Source organism: Pseudophryne corroboree, chromosome 4 (genome assembly GCF_028390025.1).
Source record: "Pseudophryne corroboree isolate aPseCor3 chromosome 4, aPseCor3.hap2, whole genome shotgun sequence".
In the NCBI taxonomy this organism is placed as follows: domain Eukaryota; kingdom Metazoa; phylum Chordata; class Amphibia; order Anura; family Myobatrachidae; genus Pseudophryne; species Pseudophryne corroboree.
The window spans coordinates 945,179,500-945,201,115 of NC_086447.1; the positions used below are offsets into that span (position 1 = coordinate 945,179,500).

The window sequence follows — 21,616 nt, forward strand, 5'->3', positions numbered from 1 at the left end:
TATCATTTCTGAACATTGTTTCCATTTCTGGAACGTATGCTAGGTCTGTTTAATCATTGAACAAGGGTTATAAGTAGTGTCCTTCCTAAATAACATAAACCTTCGGAGTTCAGGGAGAGCCACTCATAAACCTTTCTACCACATATATTAATGAGCTCTTTATCTGCAATGTGTGAATAGCCATTGTCTGATTTGTTCCTGATTACCTCTGAACTCCATAACTACTAGACCTTTGATTTTTCTCTGATTTTAACAAACTAATCGGCTAACCCTGGGATCCTATAAGGAAATCACTCCTTCCTCCAGAAACCAGTTCCAGTCCCACACTCGACTCCTCATAAAAAAAAAAACCTTGCAAAAATAGAATATCCTGAAAGAAAATGTTTGTCAGCGGGAAAGAGAGAAAAGAGAAATAGAACAAAACAACTCTTGTTCATAACAAATCAATTACAATGACTGGTCTTTCTGCAATCCTTTAGTACGCTCAGGTAGTGTTCAACAGTGCCGCCTCTCAGTCTTCACGGAACAGAGTCTCTGGTGATACGAGGTTATCTTTGCCTTGCTCTTTGAATACACAGTTCACTTGGAACACACAGTTCACTTTGCTCTCCACCTTGCTCTTTGAACACACAGTTCACAAACTCGATGAATGTGAGCAATAAACTACTTTGTCACGAGTTCTCTCCGGGTCAGCGACCTTCTTGCAGTGGGACGAGTGGACCTAAATCTCTCTTTCTGCGACCTTTAGTGCTGTCAACGAAACTTGGTATGGTCCTTCCCACCTGTCTATTAGGCAACCTGAGCGTAAGGACAATCACACAGTTTCTTGGTTCATAATCAAGACAGCATTTGGCATACCAGCAATCAACAGTTTCAAGTTCTTTTGTCAAGTTCTCAAATGCTGGCTCATCTCAATAAGGTACTGTACTGTCACCTCATTGGTGTATTTCTGATCATTGTGCGGATCAATCATGACATGAGGTTGTCTTCCAAAAACAACCAAAAAGACACAAAAAAACAAATTTCGAAGAGGGTGATTCGTTGAGTGAAGATCTGGTAGTGGTTCCGAAGCTACATAATACTAGTGGCAGTATCTGTGATCACAATAGTACAATTTCAGGCTTTGCTCCTACTTCTAGGGGTACCATTATCTACACACAAATTTCTGCACAATTTTTCTTTGCGGTAAACACAGCAGCATCTGTGGCGGCAGGAAATGCCTCTACCCAGTTTGAGAAAACATCAGTGCACACCATTACATAACAATAATTCCTAAAGGGTGTTAACTGTACGAAGTCGATTTGTATTTCCTGAAAAGATCCGTCTGCAGGAGGGATATGGGATGGCTCTGTTGGTATTGCTTTACCAATATTCTTCCTCAAGCAAGCAAGACAGGCCATTGGTCTCTTTACCTGCATGAGAATAGAATCCTGGCACACACCAGTAGGCTCTCATCAGCCTGCACCTACCCTCTTTGCCTAGATGAGTCAGACCGTGTGCCACCTCAGCTAGACTTGAAAGGTATGCTCTAGGGGCTACTGGCTTACCGTGTCCACCTGCCCACAGTCCTGAGGACTCCTGGTCATACCCCTTTGTCCTCCAGACTGCCTCTTCCTGCAGGGAACACAAATTTTTTTCATTTTAATTTTCTATCGTGTGTTTGCAATGTAGAGTACCATGAGCATAACTCAAAAAAAGAAAAGAAAAAAGAAACATCTCTAGAGGAGAGAAGGAAGAAGAAAATGTCAGGTTTGTCATTCACCAACAGGCATATCAGTGTCTATACAAAATTTCCCTTCACCAGTATTCCCATTCTCCACCCTGACAAGGCACACTGCAGTATTACTGGTGTCAGCGTGCTGTTGAGATATACTGGGTTCGGGCAGAACTCTGAAGGATCTAGGCATGTGGAGTTTGAACTGTACTTGGGTCCATGTATTGTACCACCCTGTGTGAACGCAAAAGATGAAGAGGAAAACTGTAGAGAAACAGAATAGAGGTTGGTGACAGATGAGTTTGTAGAGGTGAAGAAGATTTTATAAAAATTTGACAACTGGATTGGGCACTACGGGGAAGTGATTCTCTACTTGGTCTACTCCCCTTAAAAAAAAAAATTCTGTGTGTCTTATCTCTACTGGGACTATCCCAGCCATCAATCCAGTGTCCTGTCCATCCTAAGTTCATAGGGAACCCGGTATCTGTGAGATAATTTCCTCTACCTGTGATGGACATGCATCTAGAACAGTAGAATGCGACATTAGTCTTCAAGTTTTGTGAAAGGGTAATGTTGCATTTATTTTGTTATTCCCATTAGCCGAATCTGTGTTTTCTATATGGCTTATGATTCCTTACTATATGTCCCTTGGTCCCGTCTATGTGTTTAATAATGTGGCTTGTGTTTTCTGTCTAGGGGATCTATATTGACTATGTGTCCTACTACTCCTACAACCTCTGGCAAAATGCCCTTCCTTCCTACAAGTGTAACATATTATTGACCATTAGGGATCTGGGGTTTGGACTGATGGGTCTTTCCTGTATGTGCCAGTATACTTACCGTCCTCAACCTCTCCACCTGTTGTTCTCTGCACCTAGCACTATTCTTGTGATCTTCAATAGCACACTATCGAAGATTAGCTACTGTGACTCCTTTCCAATTTTGCAAAGAAGTCTGCACCCTGACACTCAATGCCTTATTGAGCCTGTCCATTAGCACAGAGACAGCCACCTCCCATTTGCCGAATTAGTGTTTACCAGTGATCTTATCCAGATGGAGAGTTTTCTATTACTGCAAGAGACAAAAACAAAAAAAAAAGTTTAACAAGCTACTAGGTCATGCAAAGTATTTCATTCAATCCTTCTCATCCCGTATTAAGAGTCTGTACGTGGTCCAACAAACATTTCCGAGCTCATCTTTACTAGGGGCATTACTAGGAATGAATACTTCTTATATGGTAACTGAAAGAAATACCCTGGGGTTACCTTGTCTCTGTCCGCTTTCCTACTGGCAAATACTAATGTGCGGACAGGTTTTTCTCCATTTCTGAAGTTGCTCTTGATTTTTTTTGGGGGTTTTACTATATATGTACGCGAATGATACCATACTTACCTGTTCCACTGGTCTCAGCCACTTCCCCCACAGGCTACTGCTCTTCTTTTACCGGTTGGATACTCCTCTGGGTACATGACAAATGGTTGAAAACAATCAGATCACCTTCTCCTAAATAAAACTTCAACATTCATTAGTACATATATAGGTTACAGTCATATTTTTATTATTTTCTGTAGTTTGTATGCTGGCCGTAACTGCTTCCACGTCTACATATGGCGGTGTACTTGCATTCTCTTTTTTCCTCTCTACTTGTTTATTGTTGCTACAACTTCAAACAGTTCTTATATTTCCATTCTTGTCTTATATGACTTTGGTTAGACCTACCACCTGCAATACCTTAGGATCAAACTCACCAACCCCTCTTGCTGTCACAGGTTTAAACAATTTGTATGTCTGACCCTTTGTTTTCGGGATTTTATCAGACATATTCTTATCCTTAAGTTCTGCAATACCTCTGGTTCAAAGCTGCCCACCCTAGGGAATGGTACCCTATCTTTGTCAGTCATACGTACCAATTCAGACAAAAAGTCTTCAGTGTGTGATCCATATTTACGACACATAACAAACCTCGCTGACCCCTTGGGCCGCGGCTCTTCAACCTGAACCCTGGCTACAAAACGTCCACCGCTTGTGCAATTGGATCCCATCGCGGACTTTTTCCCTTTTTACGCAATCCCCAATGCACAATACGAATAGACGGTGAAAGTTCTTAGAGCGCTTTCACCCACTCCTCCGCTGAGTACCACGACTCACTCCAATAGTGACCACCGTGTACCCAGTGAGGTCCCTATCTGTTTTCTATTTACTGAAAGTGTTTAGGAGTGACTTACCTATTCCAGTGAATATACACCGCTGGAGATTTTCCTGAGAGAGACCAGCGAAAACTCCCTGTGCACTTTATTATACACAAATCACGCTTGCGTATGCTCTATACAGCGCTAATGATACCGCGATTTTACGCAAAAGTTCGTAAAAAGGATATCATGTTGCGCTATCTATCGCACCCACAAACGCGCGGTCCAATCGCACAGCATCTAGGTACTTGTTACTTATCTGCCGCACGACCACGGGTCGTTGTACAAACTGCGACCCTCAGTCTGGAGCGTAATACAAAAACCTTTTAACTTCAATACTTCGCAATACTATGCACTATCACGCACCTCTGCAAATCACCTCACGATTTGCGTATTAAACCTTATACTAACGTGAGTCAGCCGCCTCACGCCACCAAGCCTCCACTCACTTGATGTACCAAACAACGGGATCCCGAATTCCGGGGTTCGAATTTCACTCACTCCTACGTTCGCTCACTCAGGTATACTTTGTTTTTCTGTAAAGAAAATTTTCATTCATTCAGATAAGCAGCTTTACCCCAGAGGCAATACAGTTTTTAAACAAAATTTAGAGTAACCTGCTTTTGAAATCTGATAGTTTTGTGCTGTTGTATTAAATGTCTCCCACCTTTGAACTAAACGACACTATTGTGTAATTTGTACTTAGCGCCCGTACTCTTACGCACTTTGCGTCCGCAATAAATCACACAGCTCTATAAATGTGAACAATACTAATTACTATTGCCCACTAGACACAACTTGTTCTGTATAAACTTTTATGCAGACCTGCGTTTGTATCTTTTCACTTACTTCCTTAAAATACTGTTTTATTTTTAACTATATAGCAACAAATATCTTCTCGGTTTCACACAGATCTAAATGAATCTAGCAATGATCAATAATTTAAATGATATGATTCAGATTGGATAGTTATCTTGCAGAACATACATTGATATAAACACACACATAATTATAATAATATTATATATATGTACCATTCACTGGTCTCCTGAGACTCATTTACCCATTCAGTGCTTCTAATTTGCATATCAAAGCTATGTGCTTTTGCCTGCCTGTAAAAATGGTTTTTCACTGCTAAGAAAAAGCAGTTACACAGGTTAATTTGCATTTCAATGGCTATCTTATAGCAAGCAGATTTAACTAAATCCTGGAGGAAAAATAAAATAAAAACTTTGTTTATATCTGTGTGTAATTCTTACATCAAGTATTCATCTATTAACTCTCACTAGGCCCAGCTGAAACTATTTGTAATTGACTATGGCATGGGTTAAATAAATGCATTGGTAACTCATAAATGGTGTTTGATGTGACCAAGGAAAGCTGATTATTCTGAGCAGTGAAAATCAGCCATTTAGAAAATGGTCGCTGCTCCTTCCCCTTCCACATCCATGAGGGTTACACAAAATGGTGGACAGGCCATGTGGTTAGTCCAAAATGGAGGACAGACCATGCGGCTTCCTTTGTCACAAAGAAATCATACACCATACAAGCACCAGAAGTTATTTTAGGCCTGAGTTTAAAAAATAACTAGATCAAGGCTATGCAACAACTTTTAAATGTACTTTTAACCCTACTTAACAGATAAACAATCCAATCTGAATCAAACACAATATGACTTATTTGAACCTTGTTTTCCAACAATAAAAATAAATTTTAGCATCTTAAATATTATGAGAAACACATTGTCCCTTGAAATTTCATATCATTGGCTTACTGATACCACAACAATACACATGGATGTTTTTTTCATCAGCTTCGCTATGCGTCCATCGGAGCCAGTCAATTACAGCCGCGTTTGTAATGTACAGTGCATCATTAAGACCCTGATATCCCGGACCAGCCCCCATCTAAGAATGCCAAATTGATTTCTTACAAATATTTAAAATGCCCGCTCTAATATATATTGTAAACGCCTGCACCTCTTATTACCATATCCCCTGAATGTGCGCTATACATCGCAAAACACTGCATCCCATAAGAGAAAACAATACACCCACACATTATCTGAGTTTCAAAGCTCATTGATGTATATATTAGTTATTAAAAGGATATGGATTCAATATATATTACAAAGTACAGTATACCTATAGTTACATGATTACAACTCACACAGTAAGCAGTTAATACATATAGTTACATACAGTTACAGGCCAGCGATACAATTACCATTCCCTCCAATGCATCTTATGTCTTTCTCTCTCTGTAAAGTAATGCTGGGACTCCATCTTCCTCTGAGACCAAAAAAGCCCCTGAGCTCCTGTGTAATCAATGTGTTATCTAGTTTCTGGGGGAGGGGTTCACGATGAGTCACCAGTTCCTTTGCATATGCTGATCAGGTTCAGCCTTGAAGACATCCAGAGGGCTGGCCTGAGTTTCCTGTCCTCTACCTGTTTGGAATATCTATTGTTCTAATAAAAGTGATTTTAGCTTTTATACATGTAATCATAACTATTCGCTGCAATGTCCCACAACTTCACAACAAGCATCAAATGAATCTACACATCAATCTGGTTGCTTCAATAGTAAACATGACCGGTCTATGTGGTTTCGTTCAAATAATACACATACATGACATTACTTCAATATATATAATTTTAATTCATCATGATGTCTGGCGCTTGATATTATTATAATTATGTACTGTATGAAATAAGTGTCAAATCCATCTCTGTGGCATGTCCATGTAAATGCGTGTGTTACCATATATTGCTGTGTTCGCTGCGCGTATTTGCAAGTATAGCGACTTATGATGTGTGTAGTTTGTATGTTCTCTTTATGTAATATTTTTGACTTCGACAGTACCCACCTGTTATTCTGTGTCTTACAGTTGCGGAACACATTGCGGTTCATGCTGGGTAACCTGTCCGGATTCACCCCGGAGACTGACGCTGTCCCTGGCCCAGAGATGTACATTATAGACCAGTATATGCTGCATCTGCTTCAGGACTACGCCAGCAAGGTAAGTGTGCCCTGACACACATTGCATACACTGCCAGTAGATGAGCTGCCCCACAGAGCTTACACTCTTGTGATAGGCAGCAGCCACATAAGGCAGAGGATGATTACTGTGTAATTTCTTTAGGTGTCGGAGGCGTACAAGAGCTATGAGTTTGGGAAAGTTGTCCGTCTGTTGGAAGCTCTGGTCACCAGAGACCTATCTAACTTCTACTTCAGCATAGTGAAGGACAGGTAAGTGTGTATTTCTCTCTGCCGGAGGCGGGCAGCTCATGTGTACGGATGTCTGTCTCTATGACTGGCGCCTCCAGTGCTGTAGGTGTAATCCGCTGCCTGTAGTTAGGATGGCCGGAGGCGGCCAGCTCATGTGTACTGATGTCTGTCTCTATGATTGGCGCCTCCGGTGCTGTAGGTGTAATCCGCTGCCTGTAGTTAGGATGGCCGGAGGCGGGCAGCTCATGTGTACGGATGTCTGTCTCTATGATTGGCGCCTCCGGTGCTGTAGGTGTAATCCGCTGCCTGTAGTTAGGATGGCCGGAGGCGGGCAGCTCATGTGTACTGATGTCTGTCTCTATGATTGGCGCCTCCAGTGCTGTAGGTGTAATCCGCTGCCTGTAGTTAGGATGGCCGGAGGCGGGCAGCTCATGTGTACGGATGTCTGTCTCTATGATTGGTGCCTCCAGTGCTGTAGGTGTAATCCGCTGCCTGTAGTTAGGATGGCCGGAGGCGGGCAGCTCATGTGTACTGATGTCTGTCTCTATGATTGGCGCCTCCGGTGCTGTAGGTGTAATCCGCTGCCTGTAGTTAGGATGGCCGGAGGCGGGCAGCTCATGTGTACGGATGTCTGTCTCTATGATTGGCGCCTCCGGTGCTGTAGGTGTAATCCGCTGCCTGTAGATAGGATGGCCGTAGGCGGGCAGCTCATGTGTACGGATGTCTGTCTCTATGACTGGCGCCTCCGGTGCTGTAGGTGTAATCCGCTGCCTGTAGTTAGGATGGCCGGAGGCGGGCAGCTCATGTGTACGGATCTCTGTCTCTATGATTGGTGCTGTAGGTGTAATCCGCTGCCTGTAGTTAGGATGGCCGGAGGCGGGCAGCTCATGTGTACGGATGTCTGTCTCTATGATTGACGCCTCCGGTGCTGTAGGTGTAATCCGCTGCCTGTAGTTAGTATGGCCGGAGGCGGGCAGCTCATGTGTACGGATGTCTGTCTCTATGATTGGCGCCTCCGGTGCTGTAGGTGTAATCCGCTGCCTGTAGTTAGGATGGCCGGAGGCGGCCAGCTCATGTGTACGGATGTCTGTCTCTATGACTGGCGCCTCCGGTGCTGTAGGTGTAATCCGCTGCCTGTAGTTAGGATGGCCGGAGGCGGGCAGCTCATGTGTACGGATGTCTGTCTCTATGACTGGCGCCTCCGGTGCTGTAGGTGTAATCCGCTGCCTGTAGTTAGGATGGCCGGAGGCGGGCAGCTCATGTGTACGGATCTCTGTCTCTATGACTGGCGCCTCCGGTGCTGTAGGTGTAAACCGCTGCATGTAGATAGGATGGCCGGAGGCGGGCAGCTCATGTGTACGGATGTCTGTCTCTATGATTGGTGCCTCCGGTGCTGTAGGTGTAATCCGCTGCCTGTAGATAGGATGGCCGGAGGCGGGCAGCTCATGTGTACGGATGTCTGTCTCTATGATTGGCGCCTCCAGTGCTGTAGGTGTAATCCGCTGCCTGTAGTTAGGATGGCCGGAGGCGGCCAGCTCGTGTACGGATGTCTGTCTCTATGATTGGCGCCTCCGGTGCTGTAGGTGTAATCCGCTGCCTGTAGTTAGGATGGCCGGAGGCGGGCAGCTCATGTGTACGGATGTCTGTCTCTATGACTGGCGCCTCCGGTGCTGTAGGTGTAATCCGCTGCCTGTAGTTAGTATGGCCGGAGGCGGGCAGCTCATGTGTACGGATGTCTGTCTCTATGACTGGCGCCTCCAGTGCTGTAGGTGTAATCCGCTGCCTGTAGTTAGTATGGCCGGAGGCGGGCAGCTCATGTGTACGGATGTCTGTCTCTATGACTGGCGCCTCCGGTGCTGTAGGTGTAATCCGCTGCCTGTAGTTAGGATGGCCGGAGGCGGGCAGCTCATGTGTACGGATGTCTGTCTCTATGACTGGCGCCTCCGGTGCTGTAGGTGTAATCCGCTGCATGTAGATAGGATGGCCGGAGGCGGGCAGCTCATGTGTACTGATGTCTGTCTCTATGATTGACGCCTCCGGTGCTGTAGGTGTAATCCGCTGCCTGTAGTTAGGATGGCCGGAGGCGGGCAGCTCATGTGTACGGATCTCTGTCTCTATGATTGGCGCCTCCGGTGCTGTAGGTGTAATCCGCTGCCTGTAGTTAGGATGGCCGGAGGCGGCAGGCTCATGTGTACTGATGTCTGTCTCTATGATTGGCGCCTCCGGTGCTGTAGGTGTAATCCGCTGCATGTAGATAGGATGGCCGGAGGCGGGCAGCTCATGTGTACTGATGTCTGTCTCTATGATTGACGCCTCCGGTGCTGTAGGTGTAATCCGCTGCCTGTAGTTAGGATGGCCGGAGGCGGGCAGCTCATGTGTACGGATGTCTGTCTCTATGACTGGCGCCTCCGGTGCTGTAGGTGTAATCCGCTGCCTGTAGTTAGGATGGCCGGAGGCGGGCAGCTCATGTGTACGGATGTCTGTCTCTGTGACTGGTGCCTCCAGTGCTGTAGGTGTAATCCGCTGCCTGTAGTTAGTATGGCCGGAGGCGGGCAGCTCGTGTACGGATGTCTGTCTCTATGACTGGCGCCTCCGGTGCTGTAGGTGTAATCCGCTGCCTGTAGTTAGTATGGCCGGAGGCGGGCAGCTCGTGTACGGATGTCTGTCTCTATGACTGGCGCCTCCAGTGCTGTAGGTGTAATCCGCTGCCTGTAGTTAGGATGGCCGGAGGCGGGCAGCTCGTGTGTACGGATGTCTGTCTCTATGACTGGCGCCTCCAGTGCTGTAGGTGTAATCCGCTGCCTGTAGTTAAGATGGCCGGAGGCGGGCAGCTCATGTGTACTGATATCTGTCTCTATGACTGGCGCCTCCGGTGCTGTAGGTGTAATCCGCTGCCTGTAGTTAGGATGGCCGGAGGCGGCCAGCTCATGTGTACGGATGTCTGTCTCTATGATTGGTGCCTCCGGTGGTGTAGGTGTAATCCGCTGCCTGTAGTTAAGATGGCCGGAGGCGGGCAGCTCATGTGTACTGATGTCTGTCTCTATGACTGGCGCCTCCGGTGCTGTAGGTGTAATCCGCTGCCTGTAGTTAGTATGGCCGGAGGCGGGCAGCTCGTGTACGGATGTCTGTCTCTATGACTGGCGCCTCCGGTGCTGTAGGTGTAATCCGCTGCCTGTAGTTAGTATGGCCGGAGGCGGGCAGCTCATGTGTACTGATGTCTGTCTCTATGATTGGCGCCTCCGGTGCTGTAGGTGTAATCCGCTGCCTGTAGTTAGTATGGCCGGAGGCGGGCAGCTCGTGTACGGATGTCTGTCTCTATGACTGGCGCCTCCGGTGCTGTAGGTGTAATCCGCTGCCTGTAGTTAGGATGGTCGGAGGCGGGCAGCTCATGTGTACGGATGTCTGTCTCTATGACTGGCGCCTCCGGTGCTGTAGGTGTAATCCGCTGCATGTAGATAGGATGGCCGGAGGCGGGCAGCTCATGTGTACTGATGTCTGTCTCTATGACTGGCGCCTCCGGTGCTGTAGGTGTAATCCGCTGCATGTAGATAGGATGGCCGGAGGCGGGCAGCTCATGTGTACTGATGTCTGTCTCTATGACTGGCGCCTCCGGTGCTGTAGGTGTAATCCGCTGCCTGTAGATAGGATGGCCGGAGGCGGGCAGCTCATGTGTACGGATGTCTGTCTCCATGACTGGCGCCTCCGGTGCTGTAGGTGTAATCCGCTGCCTGTAGTTAGGATGGCCGGAGGCGGGCAGCTCATGTGTACGGATGTCTGTCTCTATGACTGGCGCCTCCGGTGCTGTAGGTGTAATCCGCTGCCTGTAGTTAGGATGGCCGGAGGCGGGCAGCTCATGTGTACGGATGTCTGTCTCTATGACTGGCGCCTCCGGTGCTGTAGGTGTAATCCGCTGCCTGTAGTTAGGATGGCCGGAGGCGGGCAGCTCATGTGTACGGATGTCTGTCTCTATGACTGGCGCCTCCGGTGCTGTAGGTGTAATCCGCTGCCTGTAGTTAGGATGGCCGGAGGCGGGCAGCTCATGTGTACGGATGTCTGTCTCTATGACTGGCGCCTCCGGTGCTGTAGGTGTAATCCGCTGCCTGTAGTTAGGATGGCCGGAGGCGGGCAGCTCATGTGTACGGATGTCTGTCTCTATGACTGGCGCCTCCGGTGCTGTAGGTGTAATCCGCTGCCTGTAGTTAGGATGGCCGGAGGCGGGCAGCTCATGTGTACGGATGTCTGTCTCTATGATTGGTGCCTCCGGTGCTGTAGGTGTAATCCGCTGCCTGTAGTTAGGATGGCCGGAGGCGGGCAGCTCATGTGTACGGATGTCTGTCTCTATGATTGGCGCCTCCGGTGCTGTAGGTGTAATCCGCTGCCTGTAGTTAGTATGGTCGGAGGCGGGCAGCTCATGTGTACGGATGTCTGTCTCTATGATTGGCGCCTCCAGTTCTGTAGGTGTAATCCGCTGCCTGTAGTTAGGATGGCCGGAGGCGGGCAGCTCATGTGTACGGATGTCTGTCTCTATGACTGGCGCCTCCGGTGCTGTAGGTGTAATCCGCTGCCTGTAGTTAGGATGGCCGGAGGCGGGCAGCTCATGTGTACGGATGTCTGTCTCTATGATTGGCGCCTCCGGTGCTGTAGGTGTAATCCGCTGCCTGTAGTTAGGATGGCCGGAGGCGGGCAGCTCATGTGTACTGATGTCTGTCTCTATGATTGGTGCCTCCGGTGCTGTAGGTGTAATCCGCTGCATGTAGATAGGATGGCCGGAGGCGGGCAGCTCATGTGTACTGATGTCTGTCTCTATGACTGGCGCCTCCGGTGCTGTAGGTGTAATCCGCTGCCTGTAGTTAGGATGGCCGGAGGCGGGCAGCTCATGTGTACGGATGTCTGTCTCTATGACTGGCGCCTCCGGTGCTGTAGGTGTAATCCGCTGCCTGTAGTTAGGATGGCCGGAGGCGGGCAGCTCATGTGTACGGATGTCTGTCTCTATGATTGGCGCCTCCGGTGCTGTAGGTGTAATCCGCTGCCTGTAGTTAGGATGGCCGGAGGCAGGCAGCTCATGTGTACTGATGTATATCTCTATGACTGGCGCCTCCGGTGCTGTAGGTGTAATCCGCTGCCTGTAGTTAGGATGGCCGGAGGCGGGCAGCTCATGTGTACGGATCTCTGTCTCTATGATTGGCGCCTCCAGTGCTGTAGGTGTAATCCGCTGCCTGTAGTTAGGATGGCCGGAGGCGGCCAGCTCATGTGTATGGATGTCTGTCTCTATGATTGGCGCCTCCAGTGCTGTAGGTGTAATCCGCTGCCTGTAGTTAGGATGGCCGGAGGCGGGCAGCTCATGTGTATGGATGTCTGTCTCTATGATTGGCGCCTCCAGTGCTGTAGGTGTAATCCGCTGCCTGTAGTTAGGATGGCCGGAGGCGGGCAGCTCATGTGTACGGATGTCTGTCTCTATGATTGGCGCCTCCAGTGCTGTAGGTGTAATCCGCTGCCTGTAGTTAGGATGGCCGGAGGCGGGCAGCTCGTGTACGGATGTCTGTCTCTATAACTGGCGCCTCCGGTGCTGTAGGTGTAATCCGCTGCCTGTAGATAGGATGGCCGGAGGCGGGCAGCTCATGTGTACGGATGTCTGTCTCTATAACTGGCGCCTCCGGTGCTGTAGGTGTAATCCGCTGCCTGTAGATAGGATGGCCGGAGGCGGGCAGCTCATGTGTACGGATGTCTGTCTCTATGATTGGCGCCTCCAGTGCTGTAGGTGTAATCCGCTGCCTGTAGTTAGGATGGCCGGAGGCGGGCAGCTCATGTGTACGGATGTCTGTCTCTATGATTGGCGCCTCCGGTGCTGTAGGTGTAATCCGCTGCCTGTAGTTAGGATGGCCGGAGGCGGGCAGCTCGTGTGTACGGATGTCTGTCTCTATGATTGGCGCCTCCAGTGCTGTAGGTGTAATCCGCTGCCTGTAGTTAGGATGGCCGGAGGCGGGCAGCTCGTGTGTACAGATGTCTGTCTCTATGATTGGCGCCTCCAGTGCTGTAGGTGTAATCCGCTGCCTGTAGTTAGGATGGCCGGAGGCGGGCAGCTCATGTGTACGGATGTCTGTCTCTATGATTGGCGCCTCCGGTGCTGTAGGTGTAATCCGCTGCCTGTAGTTAGGATGGCAGAGGCGGGCAGCTCATGTGTACGGATCTCTGTCTCTATGACTGGCGCCTCCGGTGCTGTAGGTGTAATCCGCTGCCTGTAGTTAGTATGGCCGGAGGCGGGCAGCTCATGTGTACGGATGTCTGTCTCTATGACTGGCGCCTCCAGTGCTGTAGGTGTAATCTGCTGCCTGTAGTTAGGATGGCCGGAGGCGGGCAGCTCATGTGTACGGATGTCTGTCTCTATGATTGGCGCCTCCGGTGCTGTAGGTGTAATCCGCTGCCTGTAGTTAGGATGGCCGGAGGCGGGCAGCTCATGTGTACTGATGTCTGTCTCTATGATTGGCGCCTCCGGTGCTGTAGGTGTAATCCGCTGCCTGTAGTTAGGATGGCCGGAGGCGGGCAGCTCGTGTACGGATGTCTGTCTCTATAACTGGCGCCTCCGGTGCTGTAGGTGTAATCCGCTGCCTGTAGATAGGATGGCCGGAGGCGGGCAGCTCATGTGTACGGATGTCTGTCTCTATGATTGGCGCCTCCGGTGCTGTAGGTGTAATCCGCTGCCTGTAGTTAGGATGGCCGGAGGCGGGCAGCTAATGTGTACTGATGTCTGTCTCTGTGACTGGCGCCTCCAGTGCTGTAGGTGTAATCCGCTGCCTGTAGTTAGGATGGTCGGAGGCGGGCAGCTCATGTGTACGGATGTCTGTCTCTATGATTGGCGCCTCCGGTGCTGTAGGTGTAATCCGCTGCCTGTAGTTAGGATGGCCGGAGGCGGGCAGCTCATGTGTACGGATGTCTGTCTCTATGATTGGCGCCTCCGGTGCTGTAGGTGTAATCCGCTGCCTGTAGTTAGGATGGTCGGAGGCGGGCAGCTCATGTGTACTGATGTCTGTCTCTATGACTGGCGCCTCCGGTGCTGTAGGTGTAATCCGCTGCCTGTAGTTAGGATGGCCGGAGGCGGGCAGCTCATGTGTACGGATGTCTGTCTCTATGACTGGCGCCTCCAGTGCTGTAGGTGTAATCTGCTGCCTGTAGTTAGGATGGCCGGAGGCGGGCAGCTCGTGTACGGATGTCTGTCTCTATGATTGGCGCCTCCGGTGCTGTAGGTGTAATCCGCTGCCTGTAGTTAGGATGGCCGGAGGCGGGCAGCTCATGTGTACGGATGTCTGTCTCTATGATTGGCGCCTCCGGTGCTGTAGGTGTAATCCGCTGCCTGTAGTTAGGATGGCCGGAGGCGGGCAGCTCATGTGTACTGATGTCTGTCTCTATGATTGGCGCCTCCGGTGCTGTAGGTGTAATCCGCTGCCTGTAGTTAGGATGGCCGGAGGCGGGCAGCTCGTGTACGGATGTCTGTCTCTATAACTGGCGCCTCCGGTGCTGTAGGTATAATCCGCTGCCTGTAGTTAGGATGGCCGGAGGCGGGCAGCTCATGTGTACGGATGTCTGTCTCTATGACTGGCGCCTCCGGTGCTGTAGGTATAATCCGCTGCCTGTAGTTAGGATGGCCGGAGGCGGGCAGCTCATGTGTACGGATGTCTGTCTCTATGATTGACGCCTCCGGTGCTGTAGGTATAATCCGCTGCCTGTAGTTAGGATGGCCGGAGGCGGCCAGCTCGTGTACGGATGTCTGTCTCTATGATTGGCGCCTCCGGTGCTGTAGGTGTAATCCGCTGCCTGTAGTTAGGATGGCCGGAGGCGGGCAGCTCATGTGTACGGATGTCTGTCTCTATGATTGGCGCCTCCGGTGCTGTAGGTGTAATCCGCTGCCTGTAGTTAGGATGGCCGGAGGCGGGCAGCTCATGTGTACTGATGTCTGTCTCTATGACTGGCGCCTCCGGTGCTGTAGGTGTAATCCGCTGCCTGTAGTTAGGATGGCCGGAGGCGGGCAGCTCATGTACGGATGTCTGTCTCTATGACTGGCGCCTCCAGTGCTGTAGGTATAATCCGCTGCCTGTAGATAGGATGGCCGGAGGCGGCCAGCTCATGTGTACGGATCTCTGTCTCTATGATTGGCGCTGTGGGTGTAACTCGCTGCCTGTGCTGCTTTCAGGCTGTATTGTGAAGAAGAGAGAGACCCCAAACGCCGCTCCTGCCAGACCGTCATGGCGAAGGCTCTGGATATCGTGGTGCGCTCGTTTGCTCCCATCCTTCCGCACCTGGCAGAGGAGGTGTTCCAGTATTTGCCTTACAAGAAAGGTAGAGATGCCACTGAACTCGCCAGTCACCTCACTGAGGCCCGAGGCACAAAGTGCCCACACAAATGCTAGGCCCATTTAATGAGATAATTTGTCCTATTTTCCTCCATTTCCTCTTTATACACTGATATCATTATTATCTATGGATACAAATCAGTCACTGCGCAGATGAGCCCCGTAGGACGGGATTAACACTGCGCCATACACACTGCGCCATGCAGATGAGCCCCGTAGGACGGGATTAACACTGCGCCATACACACTGCGCCATGCAGATGAGCCCCGTAGGACGGAATACACACTGCGCCATACACACTGCGCCATACAGATGAGCCCCGTAGGACGGAATACACACTGCGCCGTACAGATGAGCCCCGTAGGACGGGATACACACTGCGCCGTGCAGATGAGCCCCGTAGGACGGAATACACACCGCGCCGTACAGATGAGCACCGAGGGACGCAGTATACACTGGGCCTGATTCAGTGGATGGAGGGGCTGTGGAAACAGCAGTGATAGCTCTGTACGGCGTCTATTACACGTAGACTCCTTCTGTGGCAGTAGCGGTCTGACCTGCATCCTAGAACGCAGCGTGGGATCACGCACCATCGGTCAGCACGCGCAGAATGTGTCCTGTACAGCGGTGCGGAGGGATCTGACTGCCCCTCCATCCCTGACTCTTGTGATGTCATTTCTCCATAGAGAGCGAGAGTGTGTTCCTCAGCGGCTGGATCACATCTCATTCCATGTGGAAGAAGCCGGGCCTGGAGGAAGCGGTGGAGGCCGCCTGCTCAATCAGAGACGTCTTCCTCGGAGCAGTCCCCGGCAAGAATGCGGCAGAGTATGCGCTGAGCGTTGTCATCCAGCCAGGCCTGCTGTTTGAGTTAATGGAGGTAAGCAGATAGATTGTGGGGTCTGTACGCAGCGCTGACCTGTCTGCAACGCGCCGGAACACAGGCATTTACTATGTACAAACGCAGCAAACACTATGATTATCCTGCTTTCTCTTACGTGCTAGAGGATACTGGGGTCCATTTAGTATCATGGGGTATAGACGGGTCCACCAGGAGCCATTGGCACTTAAAGAGTTTGAGAGTGTGGGCTGGCTCCTCCCTCTATGCCCCTCCTACCAGACTCAGTCTAGATAATGCGTCCAGAGGCGCCGGTCATGTCGCTGGAAGCTCCTGAAGAGTTTTCTGCATTTATTTTATGTTTATTATTTTCAGGCAGGACTGGATGGCACCAGCCTCCCTGCTTCATGGGACATAGTGGGGGGGACGGCCCAACCTCTCTCAGGGTTAATGGTCCCGTTCCCCGCTGAAAGGACACTGAGCCCCTGAGGGAACTATTCGCAAGCCCCACCACGGCGAGCGTTTCCTCCCGCAGCACGCCGCCACCCCTAACAGCCAGAAGAAAGAAGAGTGGTGAGTACTAAGCCAGCGTCCCTTCGCATTATGGCGGCACGGCTTCTAAACGGGGCTGACTGCGTTTCCCAACTGTGTACAGACACAGATGCTGAACAGCGTACACAGGTGGTCATTCCGAGTTGTTCGCTCGCTAGCTGTTTTTAGCAGCCGTGCAAACACTATGCCGCCGCCCACTGGGAGTGTATTTTAGCTTAGCAGAAGAGCGAACGAAAGGATCGCAGAGCGGCAGTTTCAGAGTAGCTCTAAACCTACTCAGCGCTTACGATCACTTCAGACTATTCAGTTCCTGTTTTGACATCACAAACACGCCCTGCGTTTGCCCAGCCACGCCTGGGTTTTTCCTGGCACGCCTGTATTTTTCCGAACACTCCCTGAAAACGGTCAGTTGACACCCAGAAACGCCCACTTCATGTCAATCACTCTGCGGCCAGCAGTGCGACTGAAAAGCTTCGCTAGACCTTGTGTGAAACTACATCGTTCATTGCAATAGTACGCCGCGCATGCGCTTTGCGCCGCGTACGCAGAAGTGCCTTTTTCTCTGGCTGGGTCCCAAGGATTATCCACAGGATAATGGGGATATTGTCGAGCGACAGCAAAAATGGCACCAACACGGTCATGAGCTTTCTGGCCTCCCAGGATGCATTGGGGCCTCCACTATATAGTCCCGCCCACTGACTCAGTCAGATCAGTTTTTTGCTTGGTGCGGCAGGAAGCCGCATGGTCCCAGGGCTGCTGTGAGAGCAGCCTCAAGCTTTTATTACTTTATTTTATAGACTTACTATATTGTTTTTTTAGAGCGACTTCTCTTAACAGCGTCTTAAACGCATACTAGAAAGAGTCGCTCCAACAACTCCCCACCGGGTCGCAACAACGCTTACCTTCGGGTATCAGTGCTGTCTCGACGGGCGTCTGTGTCGGATGTTCTAGCAGGTCCAGCAGATGTTACCAGGCTGTGGCCGGAGCATGGGGAGACGGTGAGTCTATGGACTTCCTCTTACTAGAGGGGTCAGGACACAGCTACACTGATTTGGTGGAGACTACAAACAGCGTGTTGATGCGCCGAACATCTCGAGTGTGACAGCGCTACGCTCCGGGGATCATAGGTGCCAGGACTAGGTAGAGGCCGCGATCCTGGGAGTTTAAGTCAACAGGGGGATTCAGACACTCTCTTGGCCGCCCCTCCTCCGAGTTCATGGCCAGTTCCCGCGTGTCTCTCGTTTCATGAACTAAATGACCTCACTTCCGGCTCAGACGCTACCACGAGGGCACTCGGTCGCAGATTAGACGCTGCGATTGTGTACACTGGATATAAACCCGCCAGACCGAGTCGCAGGCCTTAGCGTCTGCATACACGTGGAAGTCGCTCAGCGTCCGTGTCCGTTGGTGAGCGTCCGTGTCCGTTACCAGTTATCAAGAGCGGCAGTGTACACCAGTAGCGTCTGAATCCACTCAGCGTCTTACGAGCGTATTTGCTTGGATATGGAAGTGTGGTGAGTCTCCCTGTATCCCGCTCCCTGGAGGCAGGGTATACAGTACTAAAAATTCCTTCTACTTCTTAGTGTGCATTGTTAATTTTTAGTACCTATTGCATATGAGACCTGTATATTACTGTGTTTTCTGCATGTTATGTTGAAAAAAGAACCAGTTAAACAGAAGTACAATTTTCCTACTTATGTATAAGTTATTATGGAGGTTGTATTCTCATATGACAATGTCTAATGCTTTAACATGTGACTGACTGCTAGACTTTTCTGTGTAATGTCAGTCCTGTTCTGACCCTCAAATCAGGTGCACTGTGGTCAGATTGATCTCACCTCTATATACTGACATATAGGGTGTTCTTCAGTCACAAATTGTGTAGTCAATAACAGGTTAATACCATGTCTGTGAGCGGTAAAAGTGATGAGGAGAATTTGTCAAGCACTCCTACAGCCCTAACATGTTTATCTTGTAAGTCAGGGGTAATTGATATGAATCAATTGGTCACTTATGAGGGTTTGTGTGCAAACTGTTTCGCTTTTCAGCGAAGTAAAAAACAGGAGTTAGTTCATCCACCAACAGAGCCACCATGGAATATGTTCGCAAAGACTCTGTCTTCAATAGCGGACAGGTTAGCTCCGGTAGCACCACCTCGAGGGTTAGGTTACACTATGAACCCATACATGCAGCTCCCTTCCTATGGTTTGGTTCCAGTAGCCTCTACAAGCAACCAAGGGGCAGGTAAGACTAAGACAGATACGTCTGTGTGGCAGACTACACAAGATGATACATCGGATGATGATGATGAGACAATAGATCCAACTCCGTATGATGATCAGTCGCAGAGCTTTAGTTCAGATGATGTAGCTGAACTTATTAATGCTGTGAAGGCTGTTCTTTCATTGGAAGAGCTAGCCAAGACAGTGTTAAAAGCAAAAGCACCTGTATTTAAACGAACAAAATCAGTAAAAGCTGAATTCCCAGCGTCAGATGAGCTGACAGAAATGATGGATGAGTCTTGGGCAGCGCCCAGTAAAAAGTATAAGATTCCTAAGAGATGGGATTTTTATTATCCATTTCCTGCTGTGGATTGTTCGAAGAGAGAAGTTCCTCCAAAAGTAGATGCACATGTTCTGCGACTCGTGCATAAATCTGCTTTACCACTGTCATCTACCTCATTGAATGATGTCACAGACAGAAGGGTAGAGAGCCTATTGAAAAATATTTTTTCTCTAATAGGAGCAGTGGTAAGACCTGCTATGGCTTCGGCCTGGGTAGCAAAGGCAATGGGCGAATGGATAGAGGAACTAGAGAATGACATCCCCTCTCCTACTAGGGAGCAAGAGGATCGTCTTTGCCGTTTAAGACAATCTGCCCAGTATTTGGAAGAAGCAGCCATTGATGTAGGCACTGTTGCTTCTAAAGCTTCAGCCCTGGCAGTAGTCGCTCGCAGAGCAGTTTGGCTACGGACCTGGAAGGCAGATGCGGAGTCCAAGAAAGAATTGGAAGCATTGCCTTTCGTGGGTAATATATTATTTGGAAAACCTTTATCGGATATCCTAGAGTCAGAGGCTGAATCGAAGAAGGTCAGATTTCCGGCTGCTTATAACCCTAAGTCCAAGGGTTTAAAATTTCGCTCATTTCGCTGGCAAAGCAAAGTGAAAGCAAAAGAGGAGCCTAAACAACCCCAGTTTAAATCCAGGGGTAGGAAGCAGTGGGCTAGAAAAAAGCCAGCTTCCAAACCTGAACAGAAACCTTCAGCCTGAAGAGACGGGCCTCCGCCTGGAGGATTCCAGGGTTGGGAGCCGACTCCTTCATTTTGCACACATATGGCAACAGTCAACAACAGATGCTTGGGTGCAGAAGGTAGTATCTCAGGGGTGGGGTATGGGTTCCCATTCAGGAGGCAGCCTCCTCAAAGATTTTTTTGCACCAGCCCGTCTCGTATAGAGTCGAAGGCCAATGCCCTGCAAGAAGCAGCCCAAAAATTACTGCAGTCAGGTGTGATTGTCCCAGTACCTCCATCACAAAAGGGACAGGGGTATTACTCCAATCTGTTTCTAATCCAGAAACCAAATGGGTCATATTGACCAATTCTAAATCTGAAAATGTTGAACAAATACATATGGATCCCGAAGTTCCACATGGAGACGTTACGCTCCATAATGTTGGCTATGGGACCGGGAGATTACATGGTATCTCTGGATGTACGTGATGCTTACCTACATGTGCCCATAGCACTATCACATCAGTGTTAGCTCAGGTTTGCCATCCTCCAGGAACATTTCCAGTTCCAAGCTCTGCCTTTCGGGCTAGCTACAGCACCCAGGGTGTTTACCAAGATCATGGTGGTTATGGCAGCTTGTCTGCGCAAACAGGGGATAAGAATATTCCCATACCTCGACGACCTGTTAATCTTGGCACAGTCGCAAGATTTACTGTTGAGCTATCTTCAACAGACGATAGTTTGTTTACAGAGACACGGGTGGCTCATAAATTGGGAAAAGTCGTCCCTGAATCCGTCACAGCGGATGGTTCATTTGGGAGCCATATTGGATACAGACCTACAGGGCGTTCTCTTACCAGAGAAAAAGATAGTCAAAGTGCAGGTCATGGCTCAGGAAGCGTTGCAAGCCCAGACAATGTCAGTCCATGCAGCAATGCGACTGTTGGGTCTGATTGTATCAACCTTCGACATGGTGGAATATGCACAATTCCACTCCAGACCGTTGCAGCACCTTATTTTGACCAAATGGAACGGAATCATCAAACGATAAAGAAGCAGATGATATAGATTCCAGTAAATGTAAAAAGGTCTCTAGCATGGTGGCTACAGACAGACCATTTAAACAAGGGGAGACCCTTTTGGATAAAAGAGTGGCAAGTCCTGACAACAGATGCCAGCCTGCAAGGCGGTACTCGGAAGCCTATGGTTCCAGGGAAAATGGACCGCAAGGGAAAGTCGCCTGCCGATAAATCTGTTGGAAATAAGGGCCATTTACTTGGCTCTAGTTCAGGCAAAGGACAATCTACAAGGAAGACCAGTCCAGATCCGCTCAGACAATGCGACGGCAGTAGCATACCTCAATCATCAAGGAGGAACTCACAGCAAGAGTCTGATGGAGGAAGTAACTCCCATACAAAGATGGGCAGAACTCCATCTCCCGGCATTGTCAGCAGTATTTGTCCCGGGTGTACTAAATTGGGAAGCGGATTTTCTCAGTCGGCACACCATTCAGGAAACCGAATG

At 49.5% G+C, this 21,616-nt stretch overlaps 1 protein-coding gene across 1 annotated transcript in view; it reads left to right on the forward strand.

Moving 5' to 3' along the window:
- The window catches only part of IARS2 (isoleucyl-tRNA synthetase 2, mitochondrial), a 349,183-nt gene that overhangs the window by 313,306 nt on the left and 14,261 nt on the right, over positions 1–21,616 (forward strand). Inside the window, exons 17-20 of the mRNA XM_063919433.1 lie at positions 6,723–6,922; positions 7,046–7,152; positions 15,317–15,462; positions 16,163–16,353. Of these exons, the coding sequence (XP_063775503.1) occupies positions 6,723–6,922; positions 7,046–7,152; positions 15,317–15,462; positions 16,163–16,353 (644 nt within the window). The remainder of the gene's footprint in view (positions 1–6,722; positions 6,923–7,045; positions 7,153–15,316; positions 15,463–16,162; positions 16,354–21,616) is intronic.